Consider the following 23,667-nt stretch of genomic DNA (forward strand, 5'->3'; position numbering starts at 1 on the left):
CAAGGGAGCTATCTGAGTTTTTCAGTGTGACGGCTGGTGCTGATGAAAGATGCTGTTCTTTAATAATTGGACATATTGCAGGCATAACAGCTGCACTATGATGTTTATTACATCCATCTGAATCAGCTATTGCTGATGTCACAGAGCCAGCATGGAGCCAGTGGAAGTGTGAATCATAACAGTGCCTGAGATGGAGACTTTCTCATATAAATATTTCCACTTTTTAGTTTTATTAGTATTAGTTTTAGATGAAGCTGTATGTTATCTGTCTACAGCAGTGGGTTACAGTGCTTTCATGTTATGTTACACTATAGGGTTCAGATGCCAAAATGTTTGATAAATTAAAAATAACAACAGTATGATGAAGTGAAATAGACTGTACGTTTACTATATCCTAGATCATAGGACTGGTACAGAAGCCTAATAGCATGGAATTCATATTGACTACGTACGTGATATAACGTAAAGGCAATTTTTGATTGCTCAACCAATATCTTCATAGCTTTCGTTTAAGTTTCATTTTCCAAATATCAATAAACCACAGTGTTGTTTTACTAACTCTGTGGAGAGGAAAAATCAACAAACCAAATTCTGTTCATGTGTTTATAGAGCAACATCACTCTGGTACCTAGGCATATTGAGAATAACCCAGTTTCTCTATGCGAGATGCCAATGGACCATACTCAAATGAGTGTGATGGTAACTTTTAGCCTAGTGGCATAATTTAAAATGTCATCATTATTAATTGCACTTTTTTTTTTCCCCAGAAACTAAAACCTACTCAGATACGTGGTCAGAATAAGAGGATGTGGAGTAGAGTAACAGGACATCTTCCCCTTTGGTCCCTCGTTGCTAGCCCCTTTCGAGCCATAAAAATATCATTAACAAGAGTGCGTATACGTACAATGAAATCTGTATTAAGATATCTGTCCAACAGTCATTGACTGTCTTAAACAGCTACTTTAAAGTATCCTTTTTGCAATTTCTAGCACAATTCTGTTCGACATTTACCACCTACAATGGGTGACTGATTTTTTGCTGTTCCCTTCATTAGTCACTTATGACAGGTTTTATTGTATTTGCATAAGTGTAGAATAGAGACATATGACTAAATGAAATCAGCACAGCATGGAATGATGTGGTAATGGTATTTTACACAATCCTTTTCTAGGGCCACAAAAATGAAAGCACACAATACATTGATACCAACAAAGTCAGCAAGCTGACATGGCAAATGAGTGTTTAAATTTCATTTTATTCAGTTTTTCTTCCCTTCCTTCCCTTCAACCCTATCGTAGGGTTTCATTTTATGATGTCCAGCCACAAGTTTTAGATAGAATTTTATTCTTCAGTTACATTGATCCAGCCACATGCTGAATAAACAGAAGAAGAAAAATACAACAGATCTTTTAAATGCTTAATTTTTTTCAAAAGCTGTGATTTTGAGTGCATTATTACTTGTCTCATTTTCAGAAACAAATTGAAATGGCTTGAAATCTTGCTGTGACTTTCAGAAGAACACAGGGTTGATCTAACTTTGCTACCTTTGACATTCACTATTGACATTTTGACAACATTAATTCCCCACTGAGCCCTTTTGAAATTCATACCTATTATAAGTCAATAAAAAGGATTGCCTTCTGAACCAGCTGGGTGATGTGCAGGATTCATCATCTTTCAGTAATTTTTTCCCCAATGGGCTGAATATCAGGGGTTAAGCAGATAGTAGGTGGTAAACATTCAATACTCTGTAGAGTGGAACAGGCCTGCTACTACTACTACTCTTTAGATCACCTCAGTCCTCCAAGTTATATTATTATCAATAACAATAGAAATTTATACAGTGCCATAAATGATTGTATACTATACATGCGATACATTATAGACAAAGTTTTTGCAAAATCTAGGTCTCATCTACAGCTGCACTTCTGTATTTCTTCAGTGTAGACATTACATACGCAAATGCTGTGTCTACACTCGAGAGTTTTGTCGACAGAAGGGGCCTTCTGTCAACATAACTCAGGGAGCACCTACACACAAAGGCCATTTCTACACAGGCCACTTTCTTTGAAAGTGGCATGCTAATACACAGCCTGAAATATGCTAATGAGATGCAGATGCAAATTCCCTGTGCCTCATTAGCATAAGGTCACTTGATTTGGAGTCCGGAAGACTGTTCTTCCGGACTCCAAAATGCCATTTATAAGCGCGGCCCCCAGGGGGAGGTCTTCCAGAAGGAAGTCCTTCTTCCCGAGGCCCCTTCTTCCCAAAATTTTTAAATTTTTACTGTTGTGTTCTTATACTAATGGGAAGGGTTTTCCCACTGGTGTAAGTACTCCACTCCCAAGATGTGATAACTAAGTTGACAGAAGACTTCTTCAGTTCACCCACCATCCAGCACTGTCTACATAAGCAATTAGGATTGTTTAGCTACACCACTCATGAGAGCGGATATTTTAAAGATTTGAGTGCAATAGCTAAGCTGACCTAATTTTTTAGTGTAGACCAAGTCCAAGTTAAACATTTGCATTCCTTCCTCTGTCTATGGTAATTCTGTGCTCCAAAAATAGGTGGGGATTGATTCTGTAGGTTGCAATCCAGGATGCTGGTCTTCCGAGAAATTGTGCCAAAAGTTCTGGTACTGACTTCCAAGAACTTTAAAAAAACCCTCCTATTCTCTAATTAAAAAAGTCAACATATTTTATAAGGTAAAGTGCTTGTTGCAAAGGAAGTTGTCAGACTTATTTCTTGGCATTTATATTTTTATTTTCACCTGTTTCTCCATTGTCTCAGAGTTATACAGCTCTTTCCAAACTGCCAAAATGAATGCTGATTTCCATCAGAGACTAATGTCTGAAAAGAATTCAGAATGATATTTCCTTCCAGGTATCATGTCTCTGTGTTGTTGAAGCTTTTTTGCTTTCCATTCAGGCTGGAACCAAGAAATACAGATTAAAGCAGAAACAGTTATCCAATTTTTTGTTTTGAAGCCACAAAAGAGATTCAGTTAGACAGTTTACAGAAAACAGTTCAGTAGTGGGAATTTTGTATGAACCAACCTTAGGGCTTCATCCTACAAACCTACATGCCCTGCAAAATACAGATCTCCTTCAGCTACTAAGGACTTTACTTAGGTACTTGCATGAATAAGGACTATGCAGCACAGAAAAAAAGCTCATGTTCTACAATTTGTAAATGTTTTAACTTGGAAAACTGAGGTTACATTTCTGGTCTCTGGTAAACTAATGAAACTGACACTATGTTAAATCTAGCCACAATTCTGAATCCCTCCTTCAATGCACAGACAGCTCCTCATGCACTGAATGTGGGCTGAATCCACTGGGTGGAGAGGGACAGAATTATTTCAGGGTGGGGATACTCAGTGGGTAATGCATCACCCATCCAGAACCCACCTTCACAGGGAAGTCTTCCCCAGGGTAAAATGGGAACCAGAAAAGATTGGCACTGGCTGTGGGTCCATTGCTTTGGGTCTTTCCAGTCTGATGAGCGGCATCATGGACAGCAGGGGTGCTACTCACCCTGACTTTGCAGTGGATTCTTTTTCTCTTTGGCTCCTAGTCGGGAATATTAATGTATTATTACATGTCTTTATGGTAACTCCCAGAGAATAGGCCTTAAAAAGCAATTATTCAGGTTTAATAATTATTATTATAATAATTATAATAATTATATAATAATCATTCAGGTTTAATAATAAACACCTTTGATTTAACAATTGGTTAACGTGTTGTGTCCAGAAGAGATATAATCTGTTTATGTCAACTAAATTACAACTGAAGCAAGGTTTTTAGTGCTGTGACACTGCAGCTAAAGATCTACATCAGTTATGCTTCCCAGACAATATTATAAAATACTGTTATTTCTATTTTTTAAAAAAAAATAACATTTGCTGGAAAAGATTACAAAGTTTTGTTCAAGTGAGACTTTAGGTCACTAGTGTTCATGATAATATGTACATCTTTAATCTTCATACTTTAATCTCTATAGTCCTATTCAACATACTCTGGCATTTCCAAGAGTATGAGCCCTTATATTGTTTATTGGTATACAATTTGAATATGAACTAAGGGGTCTTGGGAATCATTATTATATGAATGGCATTTTGTTTAATTTACGTAATATGCTTTATTGTTAAACATGTTATATAGCTACCTGTACGTTTGCCTTGATCAATGGTAATATGGACATTCTAGAAAGGGTAAACCTATTAATTAGAGACCTGCACAGCTTTCTTTCTTGCTAGTGTAATCATTAAATTGATTTTTCCAGTCCATCATGTAATTGTTCCAGCGATGGAATCCTGCTTTCCATTCTCGTTCCGCTTCATCAATATTTCCTGCAAAGCACAAAATAGGCTGTATTAATCTAAATTAATCTAAATCTTGTTGTAAATGAATTGAAAACTAATTTTGATTACCAATGACATATTCTCTAAAGACACTACACAACAGTCCCTCCTCCCTTCCTCTCACTACCCCAATGATTAGAAATTTAGTGGCTCACATTTTAGCACCTCATCAGGAAGTAGTGAGTTAAAATGAAGATCCATCATACTGGCACAATCTTAGGTATTATACATTTATAAAGACAGACTTGCTCTTTTCAATTGTATATAATTTTTAAAGTAAAAGTATGTTGTCATCTCAGCTTTTAAAAGCTATCTCTGGTTTTATTTTAATTGAAATGGAATTATTTAATACAGTTGATAGTACAGCCCAAATGCCCCAATACAGATTGTACTGCTACTCTGCTGTACACCCCTCTTGTGATGAGATATATAAACCCCATAGTGGTACGGAAGGGGTTAAGGAACTGCTTTGGGTTGGAGTGGCAGTGCCCCTCTTCACCTGTGAATCATTCCAGGACCTGAGGCAAAGGGAGGAACTCCACTTAGCAGGAGCTGCATTGGGAAGGAAACAGACTGTGGAATTTCTCCAGTTCAAGGAGAAATGACAACATGAAGTACTCCAGCTCTCACAGAAAAAGTGTGCATATGGTCTGACCTAAAAGGAGGATAGAGGGACTGAATCTTGTACCGGAGCCGAGTGAAATCTGAATTGGACAGTGATACTGTCAGGTCCCTTTGAAGGAACAAAAAGCTCATGTCTTGGAGGGAACCGCTAGGGCTTTGTCCACACTTGCATTCCTCTTTTGAAAGAGGAATGCAAATGAGGGAAACTGAAAATGCGATGAGGCACTGATTTATCTATCTTGGGCTTCATTTGCATAATCTCCTTTTGAAGATTAGATTTATTTTTGAAAGAGCCCAGTCCACATGGCTTTCTTTCTTTCAAAATAATCTCTTCTGAAAATAGAATATGCAAATGAAACACAAGATATGTAAATCAGTGTCTCATTTGCATTTTCAATTTCCCTCATTTGCATTCCTCTTTTGAAAAGAAGAATGCAGGTGTAGACATAGCTTAAGAAATTTTTCTTTCTTTTCTTTTGTTTGCCCACATTTTCTGTCTGCAGGCTGTTTTGTTGATTCACTTGAGACCAGGAGAAGGGATAAAACAACCAGGAGGCCTTGACCAAAGAGCTCTGGCCTCTGAGAAAAATGCACCTTGTGGCATCTGTAAGGTTGGGGTTAACTGGTGTCATGTTTACACTGACCACAGTTCCTACTAAGGACACGCTACCATCAACAGATTCAAGACAGTGCAGTACAATAGCTTATAAAGAAATGTAGTGAAATCACATCTCCATTCAAGTTGAGACTTGCAGACAAGCTAAGTGGTATCTTTGCACCTCAGACTTTTTTTATGTAACAAATCTAAGGACTTGTCCATGATATCAGTAGAGGAAGTACTAGAATAACCTGATAAATTAAAGAGTAAAAATTCATAAGGACTGGAGGATATTCATCCCAAAATTCTGAAGAAACACAAATATTTGACTGTAGACCTACTAATTGGTGTCTATTACCTATATCTTACATCAGACTCTGTACCAGATGACTGGAGGATAATTAATGTAATGTCAGTGTATAAAAAAGGCTCTAAAGATGATATTAACAATTACAGGTTGGTAAGTCTGTCTGCAGTAATAAGCAAATTGATAGAAGCTATAGCAGACACATAGACAATAATGAAAGAGAAGAGTCAACATGGCAGTTATGCCTCACCAGTCCATAGGAATTATCTGAAGGTCTCTACAAGCATATGGACAAGCAAGAGCCTTGCAAGTTGATATGGCATATCTGAAATTTAATAAAATATTCAGCATGGTCTTACATCAAAGACCTTTAATCAATGGAAACAATGTTATGATAAAAGGAAAAGGGCCCTACATAGATTTTTAACTAGCTAAAAGACAGGAAGCAGAGGATAGGACTAATTGGCCTGTTTTCACAATGGAAAGAGTATATAGCAAGCGTCCCCCAAAGACCTGTGCTGGGATTGGTGTTGTTCAACATATATTAATAAATTATCTGGAGAAGGGGTAAACTGTGAAGTAGTCAAGTTTGCAGCCAATAATAAATTGCTAAAGATACTTAAATCCAAAACTGACTGTGAAAGGTTGGGACTTCTTGGCATGGAAAACAAAAAAAAAGCAGTCTGGTAGCACTGTAACTAAATCATTTATTAGGTGATGGGCTTTCATGGGACAGACCCACTTCTTCAGGTCTGGAAATTCTGTTAAAAATAAACTGGTAGAATTGAGATTATGATTGTGTAGTTTACTTTTAACAAATTTCCAAATCTGAAGAAGTGGATCTGTCCCACAGAAGTTCATCACCTAATAAATCATTTGGTTAGTCAAGTTCTACATGATTACTTTTTGTTTTGTGAAGATACAGACTAACATGGCTACTTCTCTGTAGCTTGGAAAAGAAATGACTATGGTGGAATATGACAGAGGTCTATAAAATCATGACTGGTTTAGAGAAAGTAAATAAGCATGTGCTATTTACACTTCTCATAAAACAAGAACTAGGTCACCAAATGAAATCAATAGGAAGCAAATTTAAAACAAAGAAAAGGAAATATTTCTTCATACAATGCACAGTCAACCTGTGTAATTCTTTGCCAGAGGAAGTTGTGAAGACCAAGAGGGTTCTAACAGGGTTCAAAAAGAGAATTAAATAAATTCATGGAGGATAGGTCTATCAATGGCTATTAGCTAGATGAGGAGGGATGGTGACCCTACCATTTGTTTGTCATAGCTCAGCATGGGCAACAGGTAATGGATCACTTGATGATCACCTGTTCTGTTCTTTCCCTGTGGAGCGCCTGGCACTGTCCATTGTCAGAAGACAGGATAGTGATCTAGATGGATCTTTGGTTTGATCCAGAATGGCCAGTCTTATATTCTTAAGAGTTACAAAACTGGGTAATTGGGCAACAATGTGGTCAATGAAATTCAACATTGAGAAGTGCAAAAGATAAACCTTGGAAAATATGATCCCAGCTATACATACCAAATGATAGGATCTAAATTAGCTCTTGCTATCCATTAAAGCAATCTTGAAGTTGTGGATAATTCTCTGAAAACATCTGCTTAATGTACCATGGCAATCAAAAAAGCTAATAGAATGTTAGCAACTAGGAAAGGGATATATAATAAGACTGAAAATGGCATTATGCTACTATATAAATCCATGTTATGCTTATAGCTTGAATACCAAGTGCAGTTTTAGCCGCTTCATCTTAAAAGAAAAAAGAAAAAAGAAATATTAGAATGGCAAACATGCACAGAAGGCAACAAAAATGCTCTGCAAAAGGATGTTATTAAGGCCAAAAGTATAAATGGGTTGAAAAAAAATTAAATATGTTCATGGAAGACAAGTCCATGAGTGGCTATTAGACACGATGTTCAGGGGAACAATCCCATGCTCCATGTGTCCCATAATATTTAACAGCTGGCAGCTGGATGACAGTGGAACGATCACTTGATAATTGCCCCCCTGTGTTCATTCTCTCTGAAGCGTGTGACACTAGCTACTCAGAAGACTGGTTACTGGACTAGCTGGACCAATGATCTAGACATTCTTTATCAAATGGATAAAGTTCTTTTGCAGGTCAGCTGAATTTTGATAAGAAACTTTCAAATAAGATTAAAAAATTTCAGTTCTATCAGAAGTAATTTGGTACTTTTGCTTCTGTAATAAAGTGAAGACAAGAAGAATGAAGCTGTGCAAAAAATATAAAAAACAGATGAACCAACCTTTTTGTTTTCAAACCTACAAAATAGTTAGGGCTTGACTGGATTTGAGTTTTGGGAGAAAGTTCAGGTAATTTCTTATTTTCTTCTGGACAGCTTTCTTACTATCAAAAACTCAAAAGCTTGTGCTTTTCCGAATGTTGATAACATTAAAAACCTTTTTCTGGTCAATAAACTATATGAATATAAGGATTGGATATGCAAAATACTGGCTTTCTACTTTTACAGTCACTTTTCTGACTATAATTGCTGCTCTCTTCATATTTTTTTCACTTTAAATCAGAAATCAGATTCTCAGATAAAGACAAATTATTTGCAACTATGTCAAATGGATGGGTAGTTTTGCATTTGGACCATTACTAGTATTATTTTGAGAAAAAATGCCTAGATCTTATTGAATTTCATAGACTTGATTATGGGTATCTAGTCTCATTTATCCATGCAATGTTGCCCTATTATTGATTCAGGCAACTATTACTTTTCTTCATGAATAGTTCAGACACAGAGGCTTAGATATTTCTGAATGACTGGAAAATATTCATACCCAAACCTTTTATAAACTTGAATACATCTCCTGTCCATACTTCTCTCATCAGAAATAATTGATCTGGGTCATACATTATGAAATGTCTCAGTGCTTCCTTATGGACATTAGAAGCAGCAAGTGAACTACAGAAATTGGACAATGAGAAACTCAAACCAGCCACCACGATGAATCTAAAAGAGAAAGGGAGACACTAAAGCCCTGAGATAAGGGCTTGGGTTCCCATTTGTTTGCTCTTTTTCAGCAATAAGATCAAAATTGAAGTCACAAATCAAAGCATCCCATCATCGCCAACATCATCAATCTCTTTGAAGCAACCACCTATGACTTTAGATGGGCTGGCAGAAAGAAGGCAAAAAGAGATTAGAAAATTCATTTTGACCAATAATTACAATTCAGAGCATAAGTTTATCTGATTTCAATAGCACACAAGAAAAGTTGACCATTGAAATAACTAATACATTTTAATAGATGCAGTTTAAGCACCTTTTTTATGGCCACATCTCTTTATATTTACAAAACTCGGAAGTTGCTTACCCCAAAATGAGTTTGAGGACATGATTGTACATAAAGATGATAAATTATAAAAATAATGATAATAAATAATAATACTGAGCAATAATTAACAACATTGGATTCTTGGTTTGTCAAACTGGGCCCTTTCATGAGCATTAAAGGCCTGATCCAAAACCTAATGAAAGCATTGACTCTCAAAGGCCGTTTCTACACAGGCCACTGCCTTCAGAAGTGGTATGCTAATACATGGAGCGAAAGATGCTAATGAAGCATGGATGCAAATTCCCTGTGCCTCATTAGCATAACGTCATGTGATTTGGAGTCCAGAAGACCATTCTTCCGGACTCCAAAATGCTGTGTAGAAGCGCAGCCCCCGCGGGAACTTTTGGAAGGAAGTCCTTCTCCCGGAGGCCACTTCTTCCCAAAAATTTTTGGGAAGAAGGGGCCTCTGGAAGGAGAACTTCCTTCTGGAAGCCCCACTGGGGCCACACTTCTACACGGCATTTTGGAATCCAGAAGAATGGTCTTCTGGACTCCAAATCACGTGATGTTATGCTAATAAGGCATGGGGAATTTGCTTGTGCGCCTCATTAGCATATTTCGCTCCATGTATTAGTATGCAAGTGGCCTGTGTAGAAACAGCTGAAGACTGTGCCTAGACTAGCCCTGAACTTTGAAGGGGGCATGGTAATTAGGGTGTCGGGAGATTACTGATAAAGTGCTGTGGTGCATATGTAGCACTTAATTGGTCAAAATCTCCCCTGCGGCAACTTCAAAGTGTGAAACATTGAAGTGCTGGTTTGCTGTGTAGCCACGGGTCAGATACAGGTATTTTGAAGTGCTCACGCTACGTCAAAGTCCCTTTATTTCTCAAAACACACAAGCTGGAACTTCGAAGTTTCACACTTCAAAGTTGCCATGGGGGAGATTTTGACTAATGAAGTGCTGCTTATGCGCCACAGCACTTTATTAGTAATCTCCCAACACCCTAATTAACATGCCCCCTTCGAAGTTGGGAGCTAGTCTAGACACAGCCAAAATGTTTGATATACCCACAGATGAAACTGTTGGCAGTACATCCCACCCCAAATTGCCTTTGTGATGTTATAGTATTAATTTCAATGGAGGTACATCAGAAGTAAATTTGGCTCAATGCCCTTATTTCTCCCTTCTGTTAAATCTGCCACAAGGGCACCAGTTGTGAATGTATTTTTGTGTTAAGAACACTACAAGCTGGAGAGAGGTCTTATAACACTTATAATATAGTATAATTTACTAAGAAAAATAAGTCAGGAATAATGATTTCTTTCTACCCAGCTGCTACTACATGCTGTACCTGCAAATATCTTCCTGACTCTTAGATCTGATAAATTTTAAGAACAGTCTAGGTGCCAGGATCTGCAGGGTTATGTATATTTTGACATCTTTCATGGATATTCTTTAGTCATGCATTAGCTTTAATCAACAAAACTGTGTGTGTGTGGGGGGGGGGGGTTCTGCCTGTTTGTTTTTAAGGAAATCACCATATTTCTTTTTTTTCTTCCAACAATCAGTGGAAGTATTTGGATGGTACAATATTGTAATAAGTTTTACATCCCTTTCTAGCCATTGACCATTATGGACCATATCCTTTCAGTCTTGTATTAAGTAGCCCCTTACTCTGAGACTAGTCCCTCTGGCATCAGTGAGGTTACTCCACATGAGTAATGGTTGCTGAATTTAACCAAAAGGAATATGGAAACTGGTTCAGATATTGAACTTTCTGCATTTTAATGTTCTGCACACAACAGAGTACTTGTCTATTTTGCAATGCTTTCGGATTCCATTTTTGTGCATAAAAGGTGTTCAAGCTTTCTTCTTAGTTTTCTTAGGACATTTAGATCATCCACAAAATTGACTGATAGGATTATTTTGAAGTTTTTGTTTCTTCATACATGATATATAATTACAATTTTTTACTATAATTTATATATAATTACATATATGTTGAGAGGAAGTAAAGTCGTTAGCCAGCTCAGTGAGAGCCAGACATAGCAGCAGTTCGGGCTCTGGATACATTACTGGTTTTTGAACTATTCAAAGGAATATTCATTTTGATACATAATGTTTTGATCATTAATATCTGTTAAAATTGGAGCAAATTAATTATTATTCTAGTTCCTCTTCCTTACCATTAAAGACTAGTGTCTTCCATCTCTTAAATCTGAAAAACCTTTTAAACTCTGGCATCAAGAGGATTTCTGTGAAGTGTGCCAGTGCTAGTACCTTTTTTGCCTTTGTGCATGTTGAATCTTTAAGTCTGTGGCCACCAGGATACTGAGTTTTTCAGAAAGTCAAAGAAAATTGAGCATTCTCAGGACTGCAACCTGACTTGCAAGAGTTCTGTATTTGTCAGGATCAAGAGCCCACAGCAGCCAAGTCCAGGGACCAGTTTGCTACGCTAGGCGTACTGTCAGAACAAAAAAATATATTGCAACTAAGGCCCTCAATGATAGTGGGTAGACCACACCAATGTAAAGACACTAGGAAAGCTCCAAAACTGTATGAACACTAAATGCTCCAGAAATATTCAGAGACTGGCATTTCCATTTCTGACGCCAGATGTGTCAGATTAGTTTCTCTCTTATTAGCTTTTTGAATCCGCAACTATGATGTAAACTTTGCCAGCTCCAGGCATTTTGCTTCCATAGGAAATTGGAAAAGATTCACCATTACAGCCTGGAGCCACTAAATGTTTTGCTGTTCTTGCATGTTACTGCTTTAGGTAACAGTCTTACCCAGAATCAACTTTGCTTACATACTGTGCAGCCTTGGGGCTGGTCAATATGTAGATAGAAAATCTCAAAGTCAGAAGTTGGCTAGTAGAGGAAGATGAGTTAGTAGGTGGCACAGTACCAAGCTGATTCCCCAGCATAGTGAAGGAGTACACTCTATGGAGATGCCATTTCTCAGATAAGACATAAAACTGAGCCTCTGACCACTTGAGGTAATTAAAAAAATTCAACTGCACTTTTTGCAAGAACAGACATGTCAATTTTGGTGTCCTGTTCAAATTCCAGTTGGAATCATTATGCTTCTGTCTACCTAAATTCCAACAGAACTTTGCACTGGCTATCATATTTTTCTTCACTTTCTGTCCTAAATTGCTGTGCTTTGTTCATGTACATTTAAGCAACTGGGACTTGCAAGGTGGTTGTTTTCAATATTGAATATTTAAGTTTGTTCCTGCCATGATATTGAGTGTCCTGAGTTTTTTGAAGGTCAAAGAAATTTGAGTACTGTCAGGACTGCAACCTGGCTTGAAAGATTTCTGTCTTTTTCAGGATCAAGAGTACACACCACACAAGTCCAGGGTCATCTGTGGCTGTGTGTATGGTACGTAAAGTACATTGAGTCCTTCAGGAAAATAATATTTTTGAACTCAGTGTTTCATTGAGAGGAATCATGGCAATGGAAGTGAATCCTAGGAAGTTTATCAGAGAAAATTAAAATGATTTCTTTCTCACAGCTGGAAGAAGTTGTGTAAGAAATATAAATACACAAAGGTCTAATGTTTCTGTTCAAAAGAATGGTGGTGCCAAAACAACAGACACTCAGTAACAATATTCTGTCCCCTCCACTTACTTTGGTTATGAATATGTTATTAAATTTTTTCAAAATATTTTAAACGTATGTATGAAATTAGGGATTAAAAAAAATGATATAAGGTACTTCAAGTAACATCCTTTCATGTCTGTAGGCAGATTGCAAAAGGTGAATTATAATCCTTACCTGCCCAAGTCTCTACTGGTCTGCCAAGAGATGCTGAGCATGTGTATTGACATAAATCGTGTCACAGAACATTTGGTATACATCGTACATTTGTATATCAATAACATTAACCAAACAGATGGAGTATGCAATTATCATTTTTATGAGTAATGCCTGATAATCAAAAAGCAGATTAAATCAACTGTGTGTAAGTCTGAAATACCCACTTCTCTCCTGAAAATGACCCAACTTCACACACAAAAAATATACTTGCTATTTTGTGAAATCTCCCACGCAGCCACCAAATGGCAGGGTGTTGTGAGAAGAGGCACAGGAAAGTGGCATCCAAACAGCAAGTAATACATTGAATTGGTTAAAAATGCTGATTCCTTTTTTTTTTGTTTTATTTAATAAAATGAGGTCTGATGCTGAGAGCTATTGAGAATCACCTACACTATAATATACTGATGAGCCCAAGCTGCTTCTATTGAAATGAATGGGAATCTTGTACTCGGAGAATGATGCATAATAGAAGAAGCAAAAAGGATCAGAATAAATTAAAACAATTGGTTTCAATAGGCTGTTTGAGACCATTCATGTGGTGTTATCCTCTCTCTTTAGAGTCTGATTTTAAACTCAGTAAACTGCAGTGATATGATCTCAATCGAATTATGAAAGGATTGATCTGATCCTCCTCCCTTGGAAGTAAATGGGAAAAGTTATAATAACTTCAGTAGATGTAAGATCAGAACTGTAATAGACAAAAAGGCATAAGATGGGAACACACTAACCATGTAAGAAAAATAAAACAAAAACCAAATCTTATTACCATGAACATTTACTCACCTCGAGAGGCAGCCATAAACCAAACCTTATGGAGGGACGTGAAATTATTACTTAACTTTTCCAAACGCCGATTTTCTTTTCTTACCCTTCTTTTTTTCTAGGCTTAGAAGAGAGTTGGAACTCCAGAAATATTGTTTATAAAGGCTTTTCCTGAAAAGTATCTACACAACTCTAATCTAGGCCACAGGCTCACTAAAAATGCAAAAGCTGCCAGAACCCTGATGGGAAAATCAGTTTTCAAGGGATGCCTGTCCAGTTACTGAAGTCTGAATGGATTTGAGTAGCATGGCAAAGTTTTAGATAAATATCCAAGATTTTAGTCTTCCTGACTAATCCACAACTCCAAACTTCACTGAAACCGTAGTCCAAAGCCTGTGATCATTATTCATCTCTGGTTAAAGAAAGTTATAAAAAGTGATATTGACAAACATTACATTTCATTGAAATCCAGTGAAATTTTGGATTGGCCAAACCCTGAGGTCTCTCCATTCTTTTTGTGCTGTCACTGTATAATTGTTGTCCTCATGGTTGTCACCAGAGATCGAGCTCCACTGGAATTCCAGAAATAAATCACAAGCCTCTATGGCTTGGTCCTCAACAAACAACTTGTTCCAACTGGCAGAAAACTCACATTCTGTGTGGACTGCGTACAAAGGGTAGCATCCTAAACAGCTGCAGCCCTGGGCAGGTCTAATCCCAGCCAAGATCCCAATATTGGCCATCAGGGTCATCATCAGGACTGAATTTGGTATATCCATCTTTAATAGCCTGCTACACTACAGCTTCAACAAAAGCCCCCATCTGGAAGCTGTAGCAGACTTTTTTGTGCTCTGCAGATCTGAAACATTTGGGAATGGATAACATACTCAAGAGTAACAAGGCAAACTCCTGCTGAACTGAATAAGAGTTTGGTGGAGTGAGGACTGCAGGATTTGACTACATTGAAATAACCTTTTCATATATAAGCTTTGAGATTCAGATTGAAATACACGGCTACTATCAGGAAAGTGTGCTTGTACTGCATAGCATACTCTATGTGCGCATATTTGCTAAAAAGTTTACCTGTCATCTCCAGGACTTTGGGAAAAAATACATTCCAGAATCGGCACTGCTGGGCACGTAATTTTGTATATATCTTTGAAGTGTTAGTGTTTAAAGTTAAGTACTTTTGTTCAGTGGTAGTGAAGATTGGCCATCTGGTTCCATTAATCTGAGTCCCATTTGGAGTGCTAAATGATTAAAGAGAAATATTTAATTTCTCATGGGAAATTACCTGAGTGCATCAACAGTAAAATTATATTATTGACAAGTTATTTTTTTAGACATCAATCAGTATGTTATTTTGGAATGACTGTTACAACTTCTTGCATGACAGAAATTTAAAATTCCCACCCAAAATAGTAAAACTTTATTTCTTATATCATGACATTTAGCTAACAAAAGTAAAACGAATTATATTCAATTAGGATTTCTTTTTTTTCAAATCCTTAACCTAAAGGAAACAAGTGAAGTTAGTAAAAGCAACCTGTACAAATTGCATATGTTTAATGCAGAAGGTCTGAGAGAAGATACAATCTGTAACAGGTGACTCAAAAACAGTACATTTAGGAAATTGTATTACATATATTCTAATTTGAATGGTAACATCTAACAGATGAGTCCATTGGATTGCAATGTTCAGGTAAATATGGAAGGTCTCACAAATAAATTATATTAGGTGTAAATTAAGTGACTGGAGTCTATACCCTGGTTAAAGCATGCCCCAAAGAATGGCTACTGTCCAGTGCTTCAGGAGGTCCAAGAGGAGAAGATAAAATTTTGGAGAAGAAGGGTGTTCTGGAAGGAAGACTTCTTTCTGGAAGATCTCCCATGGGCCGCACCTCTACTCGCTGTTTGGAGTCCGGAAGAGCTTCTTCCAGACTCCAAATCATGTGACCCTATGCTAATGAGGTGCCAGAAATTTACATCCATGCATCATTAGCATATTTCGGGCCGTTTATTAGCATGCCACTTTCAGAGATAGTGGCATGTGTAGAAACAGACAAATAGAGTCTGATTTAAATAAAGATGGGATGATTTGTGACTTTCAAAAGGTAAAGCTAAGGAAGCTCAGACAGGGTGAAAAAAGATAATTAAGCATCCTGCTTCAGTGTCTAAGGTAGGAAAACACTTTGGTTTTCCTTACTGGGACCTGCTGCCAAGGGATCTGCAGTTCTTCACCTCAGGCAGTCAGTACAATGTCGAAGCACTGGACAGTAGCCATTCCTGCCCTACTGATGCATTATGCACATGACAGTCTTTTGCCTCCACTTCAGAAAAAATCTTTTTCATGGTATAAGGGCAATTCTAACCACCTGCATCTTCCTGAATAGCTATGAATGAGGAGAAGTGGCATTCAGTGTGGAGAAGTAAATAAGAGGAGTACATTGTTCAGGCTAGGAGTGGCCTCTTTTAGAGGACAAAAATGAGGCAAGAATCCCAAAGGATATGGAATTCAGAAGGGATCTACTTTCAAGTGATGGGGCTGGGTTATGGTTGGAGGATAAGTAATAATCACACTCACTTACGTAAATATTTCTAGAATATTAGGATCACTCTATCCATTGTGAATTAGTCTAGTTTGTGGCCTATCTCCAGTGTTTTGCTTTATTTTAAAACACCAGTTACTGGCCACTTGTGGAGGCAGGATATCAGACTAAAAGTTCAACTAATCTGATCTGGCATGGCATTTTCTATGTTCCTAACTTGTTCACTTCTTCACTAATTCTGCTCTTATTAAGTTATGGAATCCTTTTAACTGCACATTTATTTGTGGCTTCTGAAAACAGTAACTGAAACAGAGTTGACTTGTACTTCAGTTCAAAATCAGAGCACTAATAGCATTGTCAGTATTCATTTGATAGCTTTTATACAATAAAATAAATCATGACATTCCCAATTGTAATTTACAGGTAATAAGGAGGTTTATGCCTGTGAATACAGATATGCATTACTAAAAATGATTGAAAACATGATCAGATTAATATAGTACAATGTCATACAAGAATATGCTGATTATAACATTATCTCTACATTGCTAGAACACTTACCATCTTAACAAGAACTGTTCTGTAACTACTTTCTTACCAAAAATTTCCAGAGTTTAAAATCAGTTCCCAGATACAGCAATACAAAGAGACCACAAGATTATATTTTTTTAAAATTTGTAACAATTGTTTAGGTTTGCAATCACATTGCACTCATTTTTCATTTGTTCTTGCTAATAATGTTGCCATGAGTATTGTAAATGTCAATATAATCCGGCAAATTCTGTGTTTTTTGGAGCTAATAAAATTAATTGCATAACAAATGTTAGGATTACATGGGCAAAAAGTGCCAAGCAATGACAAAGATAAGGTTTCATGCACCGCCTGAACTATGCCCCCTCGTGGAAGCAGAATCCTATTTAACTATTAGTGCCTGTTCCTGCTGAAAATTTTCTGTACAAGGTTAATTGGTAACCATGGAAATCTGATTGCAATTTCAATGGTTGCCTAGCTACAAAGTCTCCTCTGCACTATCTCCCCAAAACTCCCACTCCCTAGTCTACTCCAGCTCCTTAGAAAACCCAGATCCCTCTTCCCCAGAAAATACCACAATTTTCCCACATATTTCAGGGCATGGAATGGAGATTCTTGGCCAAGTGCTTGTAAGTAGAACTTAGATCTTTACTGAAACATATCTTCTTAACAATCCTTCCTCTTTTACAGTTGTTTTGTGAGTCCTTGGTCATATGCTTTGAGGAGTAAAGGGACTTCAAAGTAGCATGGGCACTTAGACGTGCCTGTGGCTACATGCATGCTGGCAGTTCCAAGTTTGATGCTTTGAAGTTGCTGTGGGAGAAAATTAGCTTAATGAAGTGCTGCATATTCACCGCAGCATTTCATTAGTAATCTCCCATGGCCCTGATTACCTTGCCCCCCTTCAAAGTTGGGGGCAGTGTAGACAAGTCCCAACTGTTCACAGGAGGTTCTTTTGTGGACATTAGGAAATGCAGTGTTAACCTTTTGGTTAAAATGTTTGGATTGTATCCCCCTAAAAATGGCAATATTTCAATGCCAAAATCTACCTCAGACTTTGGAAAGTAACCACAATTTGGTACAACATCTAATATATAGGAGCAAAAGGGGAACAAAGAGTACCTGCAGAACTATAAAGACCAGTCAGCCTAATTTTGATACCTGAAAGATAATAGAACAAACAATTAAACAAAAAATTACAACCACCTGGAAGATGAGGGTTATAAATTATAGCCAACAAATAGTTCCAGATTAACCTTTTTCTTTTCTTTTCTTTTTTTAAGCCATTGCTGCTGATCTTGTGGATATGGTAGAAACTTTAAATGCTACAGAACTTAATTTTAGTAAGATTTTGGGATGACAGTCAGAAAAAACTAGAGAAGTGTGGTCTAGGTTAAACTATTATACAGTGAATGCAAAACTACTTTGAAGACCATACACACAGTCTAGGGGGCTATATCTATTGGTGTCCTGAAGGAGTCATTTTCGGATTTGATACTTTAAAATATTGTCATTAATTACATGGATAATGGAATACAAAGTATTCTTATGAAATTTGTGGATGACACCAAGAAGACAGGGGTTGCCAGCTCTTAGGGTGATAGAATTAGAATTTAGAGCAACCTTGACAGATTGGAAAATTGTTCTGAATTCAACAAAATGAAACACAATACGTGCAAAGTACTATGCTACAGAAGAATAAAACCAAATGCACAACTACAAAATGGGGAATAAGTGACTATTCAAAAAAGATATGGGGTTTAGCGAATCAGAGGTTGAATGTGAGTCAACAACGTGAGGCAGTGGCAAAAAAAAAACAAAAACAAAAACAAAAAACCCAAAAGACCCTAAATCATTCTGGGGTGTATTAATAGGAGTATTATATATAAAATGGTAGATATTCAACCACTCTATTCAACCCATATTAAGCATCAACTGACAAAATCCAGAGGACAGCAACAAAAATGAGAAAAGTTTTGGAAACCTGAAATATGAAGAAAGGTTAAAAGAAGTGGGCATATTAGTTTTGAGAAGAAGACTGTGGGGACACTTAGTAAAAGTCCTCAAATATGAGAAGGGGCATTATACAGGAGAAGGTCATCAATTGTTTTTCATGCCCACTCAAAATAGCAAAACAAGTAATGGGCTTAATCTGAAGCAAGGCAGATTTAAATTAGATAATAGGAACAACTTTCTAACTATAAGCATATTTAATCACTGGAATAGGTGTCCAGAGGAGGTTGTGGAATCCTCATCGTTAAAGATTTTAAAGAACAAATTAGACATACAGCTGTCAGGGATGGTATACTTGGTCCTGCCTCAGCACAGAAGGCTGACTATATGTTGGCTATGTCTACACAACCACCTTCCTTCGAAGGAAGGATGGTAATTAAAGTGTGGGGAGTTTACTAATGAAGTGCTGCCGCGCATAGGCAGAACTTCATTAAGCAAATTCCCCTCGGTGGCAACTCCAAAGTTTTAAACTTCGAAGTACCGGCATGCATCTAGCCGCGGCGCACCCGCCGGTACTTCAAAGTTGCCCCAGCGCTTCGAAGTACCGGCGGGTGCGCTGCGGCTAGATGCGTGCCAGTACTTCGAAGTTTAAAACTTCGGAGTTGCTGTGGCAGGGGGCGGGGGTGGATTTGCTTAATGAAGTACTGCTTACGCATGGCAGCTTTTCATTTGTAAACTTCCAACACCCTAATTACCATCCTTCCTTCGAAGGAAGGTGGTAGTGTAGACAAGCCCATTCTCCTGAGGTCCCTCCAGCCGTACACATTTATAATTCTATTTTCCATTAAATCTTCTTTTATTTCCCACAAAAAAGACCTTAAACCATAACCAAGTGCTTCTCCAGCCTCTAACTTTGGCTCAGTAGCCTATTATCCATGGACACTCCTAGGTTTCATGATGATAAGTCTTTAAAAACAAAAGGCAGCCAAACTTATTTCCTGGTCTCCTCCACATTACATTGACGAAGACAAAACCATTCCTTAGATTTAATCTCCATCTCGAGTTGCATGACTGGAGCCAAATAATTCAGGTATACCTGCCAGGATTGTCTTCAGAACCAAAAATAGAACCAAAACCTCTTCAACATGTTGTATCCATCTCACACAATGTTTGCAAACAACAGTCAAAGCTAGATCATATTAAAGTCAAATTTCAATGCTTAATGTATAAGGTACACATGCAGGCCATATTTGCCTTTGAACTTATACCTGGTCCCAGTGAAGTTTGTGGGCTTTATTTTAATCTGTCTCACCATAATAACTGTAGAATAGCTATACTGAAGGCACAGGAGCTAGATGAGAATTATACCATTGTAAACGATACCAGAATCTGACACTTTGGACATTGTACATCCGATAACTGGCAACAAAATTTGTCCTCTCATGATTTATGCATTACGAAACTTGGCTGATTTGGCTTAAAGAGAGAATTTTTAAAAAAGCTATACAGGAGTTGTTTAAAAGGGGTTGTCCATTGATCATTTCTGTACATTCCATGCTCACATATAATATGCATATACATTTATGCATATTGAAAAATCTATATCTTCCATATCCCAAAAGAGAGCTCTAAAAATACTTTCTGTCTGATTTGACCAGATATTCCACTTGGATCTGAGAAAATTTCACAAGAAATGTTTAATCAAAACACACATATTTCTGCAAAAAGTTTCAGTTTTGATGAATCGGCATTTTTAAAGAAAAAGTGTTGGCAAAAATTCCTGACCATTTTTAGTATTAGAAACTTCTTTAGTAGAATGAAATTAACTTATTTAACAAAGAAATTGTGGCATCCCTGCTCTCAGAGCCTTATTAATCATAATAAATATATTTTCATTACCTTATTTTTCTCAATAATGTGATTGCTACTATTTGAGATCACAATATAAGCATTCATTATTTTTTATTAGTATCTGCACAGCATTACTTTTATGGATGATTTATCAATCACACACACAATTAGATCCAGCTTAATCTGAGATGATGAACAGGGAATGTTCATCATTTTGCAACAACTCATTAATTTTTTTTACTAGCATTCAATAAATGAATTCTCCAAGACCTGTAAATTACTGCACTTAGTTTCAGTGAAAGAACATCAATTGGCTTTTTTCTTTGCCCTTTTACCATTTCCAACACAAATATGCTGTTGGATGCTGAAATCCTCTAGCAAATAGTTTTCTATGTTCAATTTTACAAGTTTTTCAGAGGACGATATGGCTGAAAGTGGCTTGAAGTGTTCTGTTTTCCTTTAGTTTAAGAAAAAGAACTGCCATACTAAACAAGGTCATACCCAAAGTCCATCTAACTCCTTATCCTGTCTTCTGACACTGGCTAATGTCATGTGAGTCAGAGGGAATGGACAGAAGTTATACTCAGGCCTGATACTGGGTGAAGGTAAAGAAGGCAATTGCCCCAGGGCCCAGTGGTTCAAAGACCCTGAGCCCTTTAACGTACTGGTGGGGTGCTCTTAGGGCTGCCTTGGGAGGCAAGGGTCCAAGGCAGTATAATCCAGATAGTGCTGGGGGAGCACCATAATCTGAGAGAGTCTGAGGGATGGCTGCCCTTAACCCCATCTTTTCCATCTAAGGGCCTGCCCCTTCCAGGAGCATGGAACCTGCCCATCCCCTGATGTGGGGCCAGGCATGGCTGTTGGCTCCCCCTGGCCCATTCCCTGGCTTCAGACTCACAAACTGTGGCCACACTTGGCTAAAACTTTGAAATGGCCATGCAAATGTCCATTTTGAAGATTACTAATGAGGTGCTGAATTGAATATTCAGCTCCTCATTAGCATTAGGATGCTTCCAGCTGAGGTGCTTCGAAAGCGCTGCATTCGAACACATGTGGCTCAGTGTTGGCTATATGGGGGCCCTTTTGAATGGCCATTTTGAAGTTTTGGCCAAGCGTGGCCACAACCACAGAGTCTAGGGTCCCTTCAGAACATGATTTTGTGCCTCTGCCCATATGGACTAATAGCCTTTGATGGACCTATCTTCCATGAACTTTTCTAGTTCTTTTGAAAATCCTGTAAGAATCCTGTCTTTCATAACATTCTCGGGCAAAAAAGTTGGAGAGGTTAACTGTGTGTTGCATTGAAGAAATACTTCCCTTTTGTTTTTTTAAAAAAATTCTGCTGCCTTTTAACTAATTTGGAGAGCCCTAATTCATCTGATATCAGGAGTAAATGACATTTCCTTATTTACTTTCTCCAAAGTAGTCCTAACTTTATAGCCCTCTATCATATCCCCCTCTTAGTCACTTCTTTCCCAAGCTAGAAAATGCCACTTGTATTAATTTCTCCTCATATGGAAGCTTTAATACAAATGCTTTCAGTGCTGGTAGTAGCACATAGTAAATTATATTTTCATAGAGTATACACAGGGCTTTTTGGACTTGTTCATGGGTTGATACACAGTAAGAGAGTAAGGGGAAACTTCTCCCCTCATACATAGAATCTGGGCGGAATAAATAAGTATTCTTCTTTAGTGCTTTTATATGCTGGAACACTACATGATTCTTTCTCTCTGCATTTATGCCTGAATCGGTTACTATCACATTTCTGTGTAACTGGTTAAGTAAATTGTTCAAGGCTTCTATGGTGCTAGAATAGTGATCATGCTAGGACTAGGTTCCAATTTCACCTCCACCTTTAAACAGTTTTCTTTAAGAGAGAAGATGAATGAGAATTTCTTCTTTATTGCTAGTTTAGAAGACATCCTCAAAGCCAGGCTGTTTGTTGTTCATCATGTCCTATTCTGCTGTGTGTTAACAGAGCAATGGGAAGCAAGAATGACTTCTGTCTCTCTAACATTCCTGACAGTTGATTATGCAAAGCCTGCAAGAACTACAAAAGTGGCTAGGGCCCGTAGTAAGGTTTGCTGTGTTTAGGTTCAGCAGCAAGTACAGGCTGATAGAATATATATATGTTGCATTCCTGGGGCAAGTTGTGGTGAAAAATTGTGACTGTGTCACAAAAATTACTGTATAAATCTTGAATTAGTACTAGACGACCAGTTGCAGCTCGACTTGCAAGAGGAAATTGGGCTGGAAGAGGTTCTAGACAAATACTTGTAATACACATCCAAAGTGTATGGGCTGGGACACATGCTGGCTGGGGGAGGAGCTCTGTTGGGGGCTAAGCCAGGCCATATGCTGGCGGGTGGAGTGGGAGGTAGGGGGACTGGCAAAGTGCGGGGATGCTGGCTCTGTTGATGAGCTGGGCTAGGTCTCACGCTGGGTGGGTGAGGGGCTAGCGTTGTGTGGGGAAGGGTCCATTAGGGGGCTGGTCTGGGCCCTGTACTGGACTGTCAAGGGCTGGGACTGGCATGGTGCAGGATGGAACATGTTAGGACCTTGCCTGGACAGACAGATGGACACAGCAAAAATAATATATAAAATAGCTTGTTTCCCATCTCAAGTAAGGTGTTGCTCTCATCCATCCCACTTTTTCACAGAGAAGAAGCACCACACTTTAGACAAAATCCCAGTAGTATGAGAAAGATGCTGAGGGACCTTTCATTCCTGCTCAGTCAGGAAGAACAAGACCACAATCTAGCCTATTAATTTCAGTGGGAATATTAATAAAGTAGTGAACCATTCCATTTGAGTGAGGATAGTAGAGTCTGGCTACTTAGAAATAAAAAGACGCAAGGAACCAGACAGTAACACCTGTCACTCTTGGGAAGTAGGTCCATTAATTTCAGTGTAATCAGAGACCACTCAATGAGTATAAGCATGACAAGAGTCCTGCAA

The 23,667-nt window shown here is 37.9% G+C and overlaps 1 protein-coding gene across 3 annotated transcripts in view; it reads right to left on the minus strand.

Moving 5' to 3' along the window:
* Positions 1-1,235: 1,235 nt before the first annotated feature.
* Positions 1,236-23,667, minus strand: part of BCHE (butyrylcholinesterase) — a 48,026-nt gene continuing 25,594 nt past the window's right edge. The window contains exons 3-5 of one of the 3 annotated variants that reach the window (XR_012646805.1): positions 14,906-15,072; positions 4,174-4,357; positions 1,236-3,575 (exon numbers count right to left, since the gene is read on the minus strand). Coding sequence is in view for 2 of the 3 variants with exons in the window: in XM_075004107.1 (XP_074860208.1) it covers positions 4,233-4,357; positions 14,906-15,072 (292 nt within the window). In the remaining variant the exon portion in view is untranslated. Of the gene's footprint in view, positions 4,358-14,905; positions 15,073-23,667 lie in introns of all 3 variants that reach the window. The other 2 variants (XM_075004107.1, XM_075004108.1) reach the window with 2 other exon arrangements.

This window comes from Carettochelys insculpta, chromosome 10 (genome assembly GCF_033958435.1).
Source record: "Carettochelys insculpta isolate YL-2023 chromosome 10, ASM3395843v1, whole genome shotgun sequence".
Taxonomy (NCBI): domain Eukaryota; kingdom Metazoa; phylum Chordata; order Testudines; family Carettochelyidae; genus Carettochelys; species Carettochelys insculpta.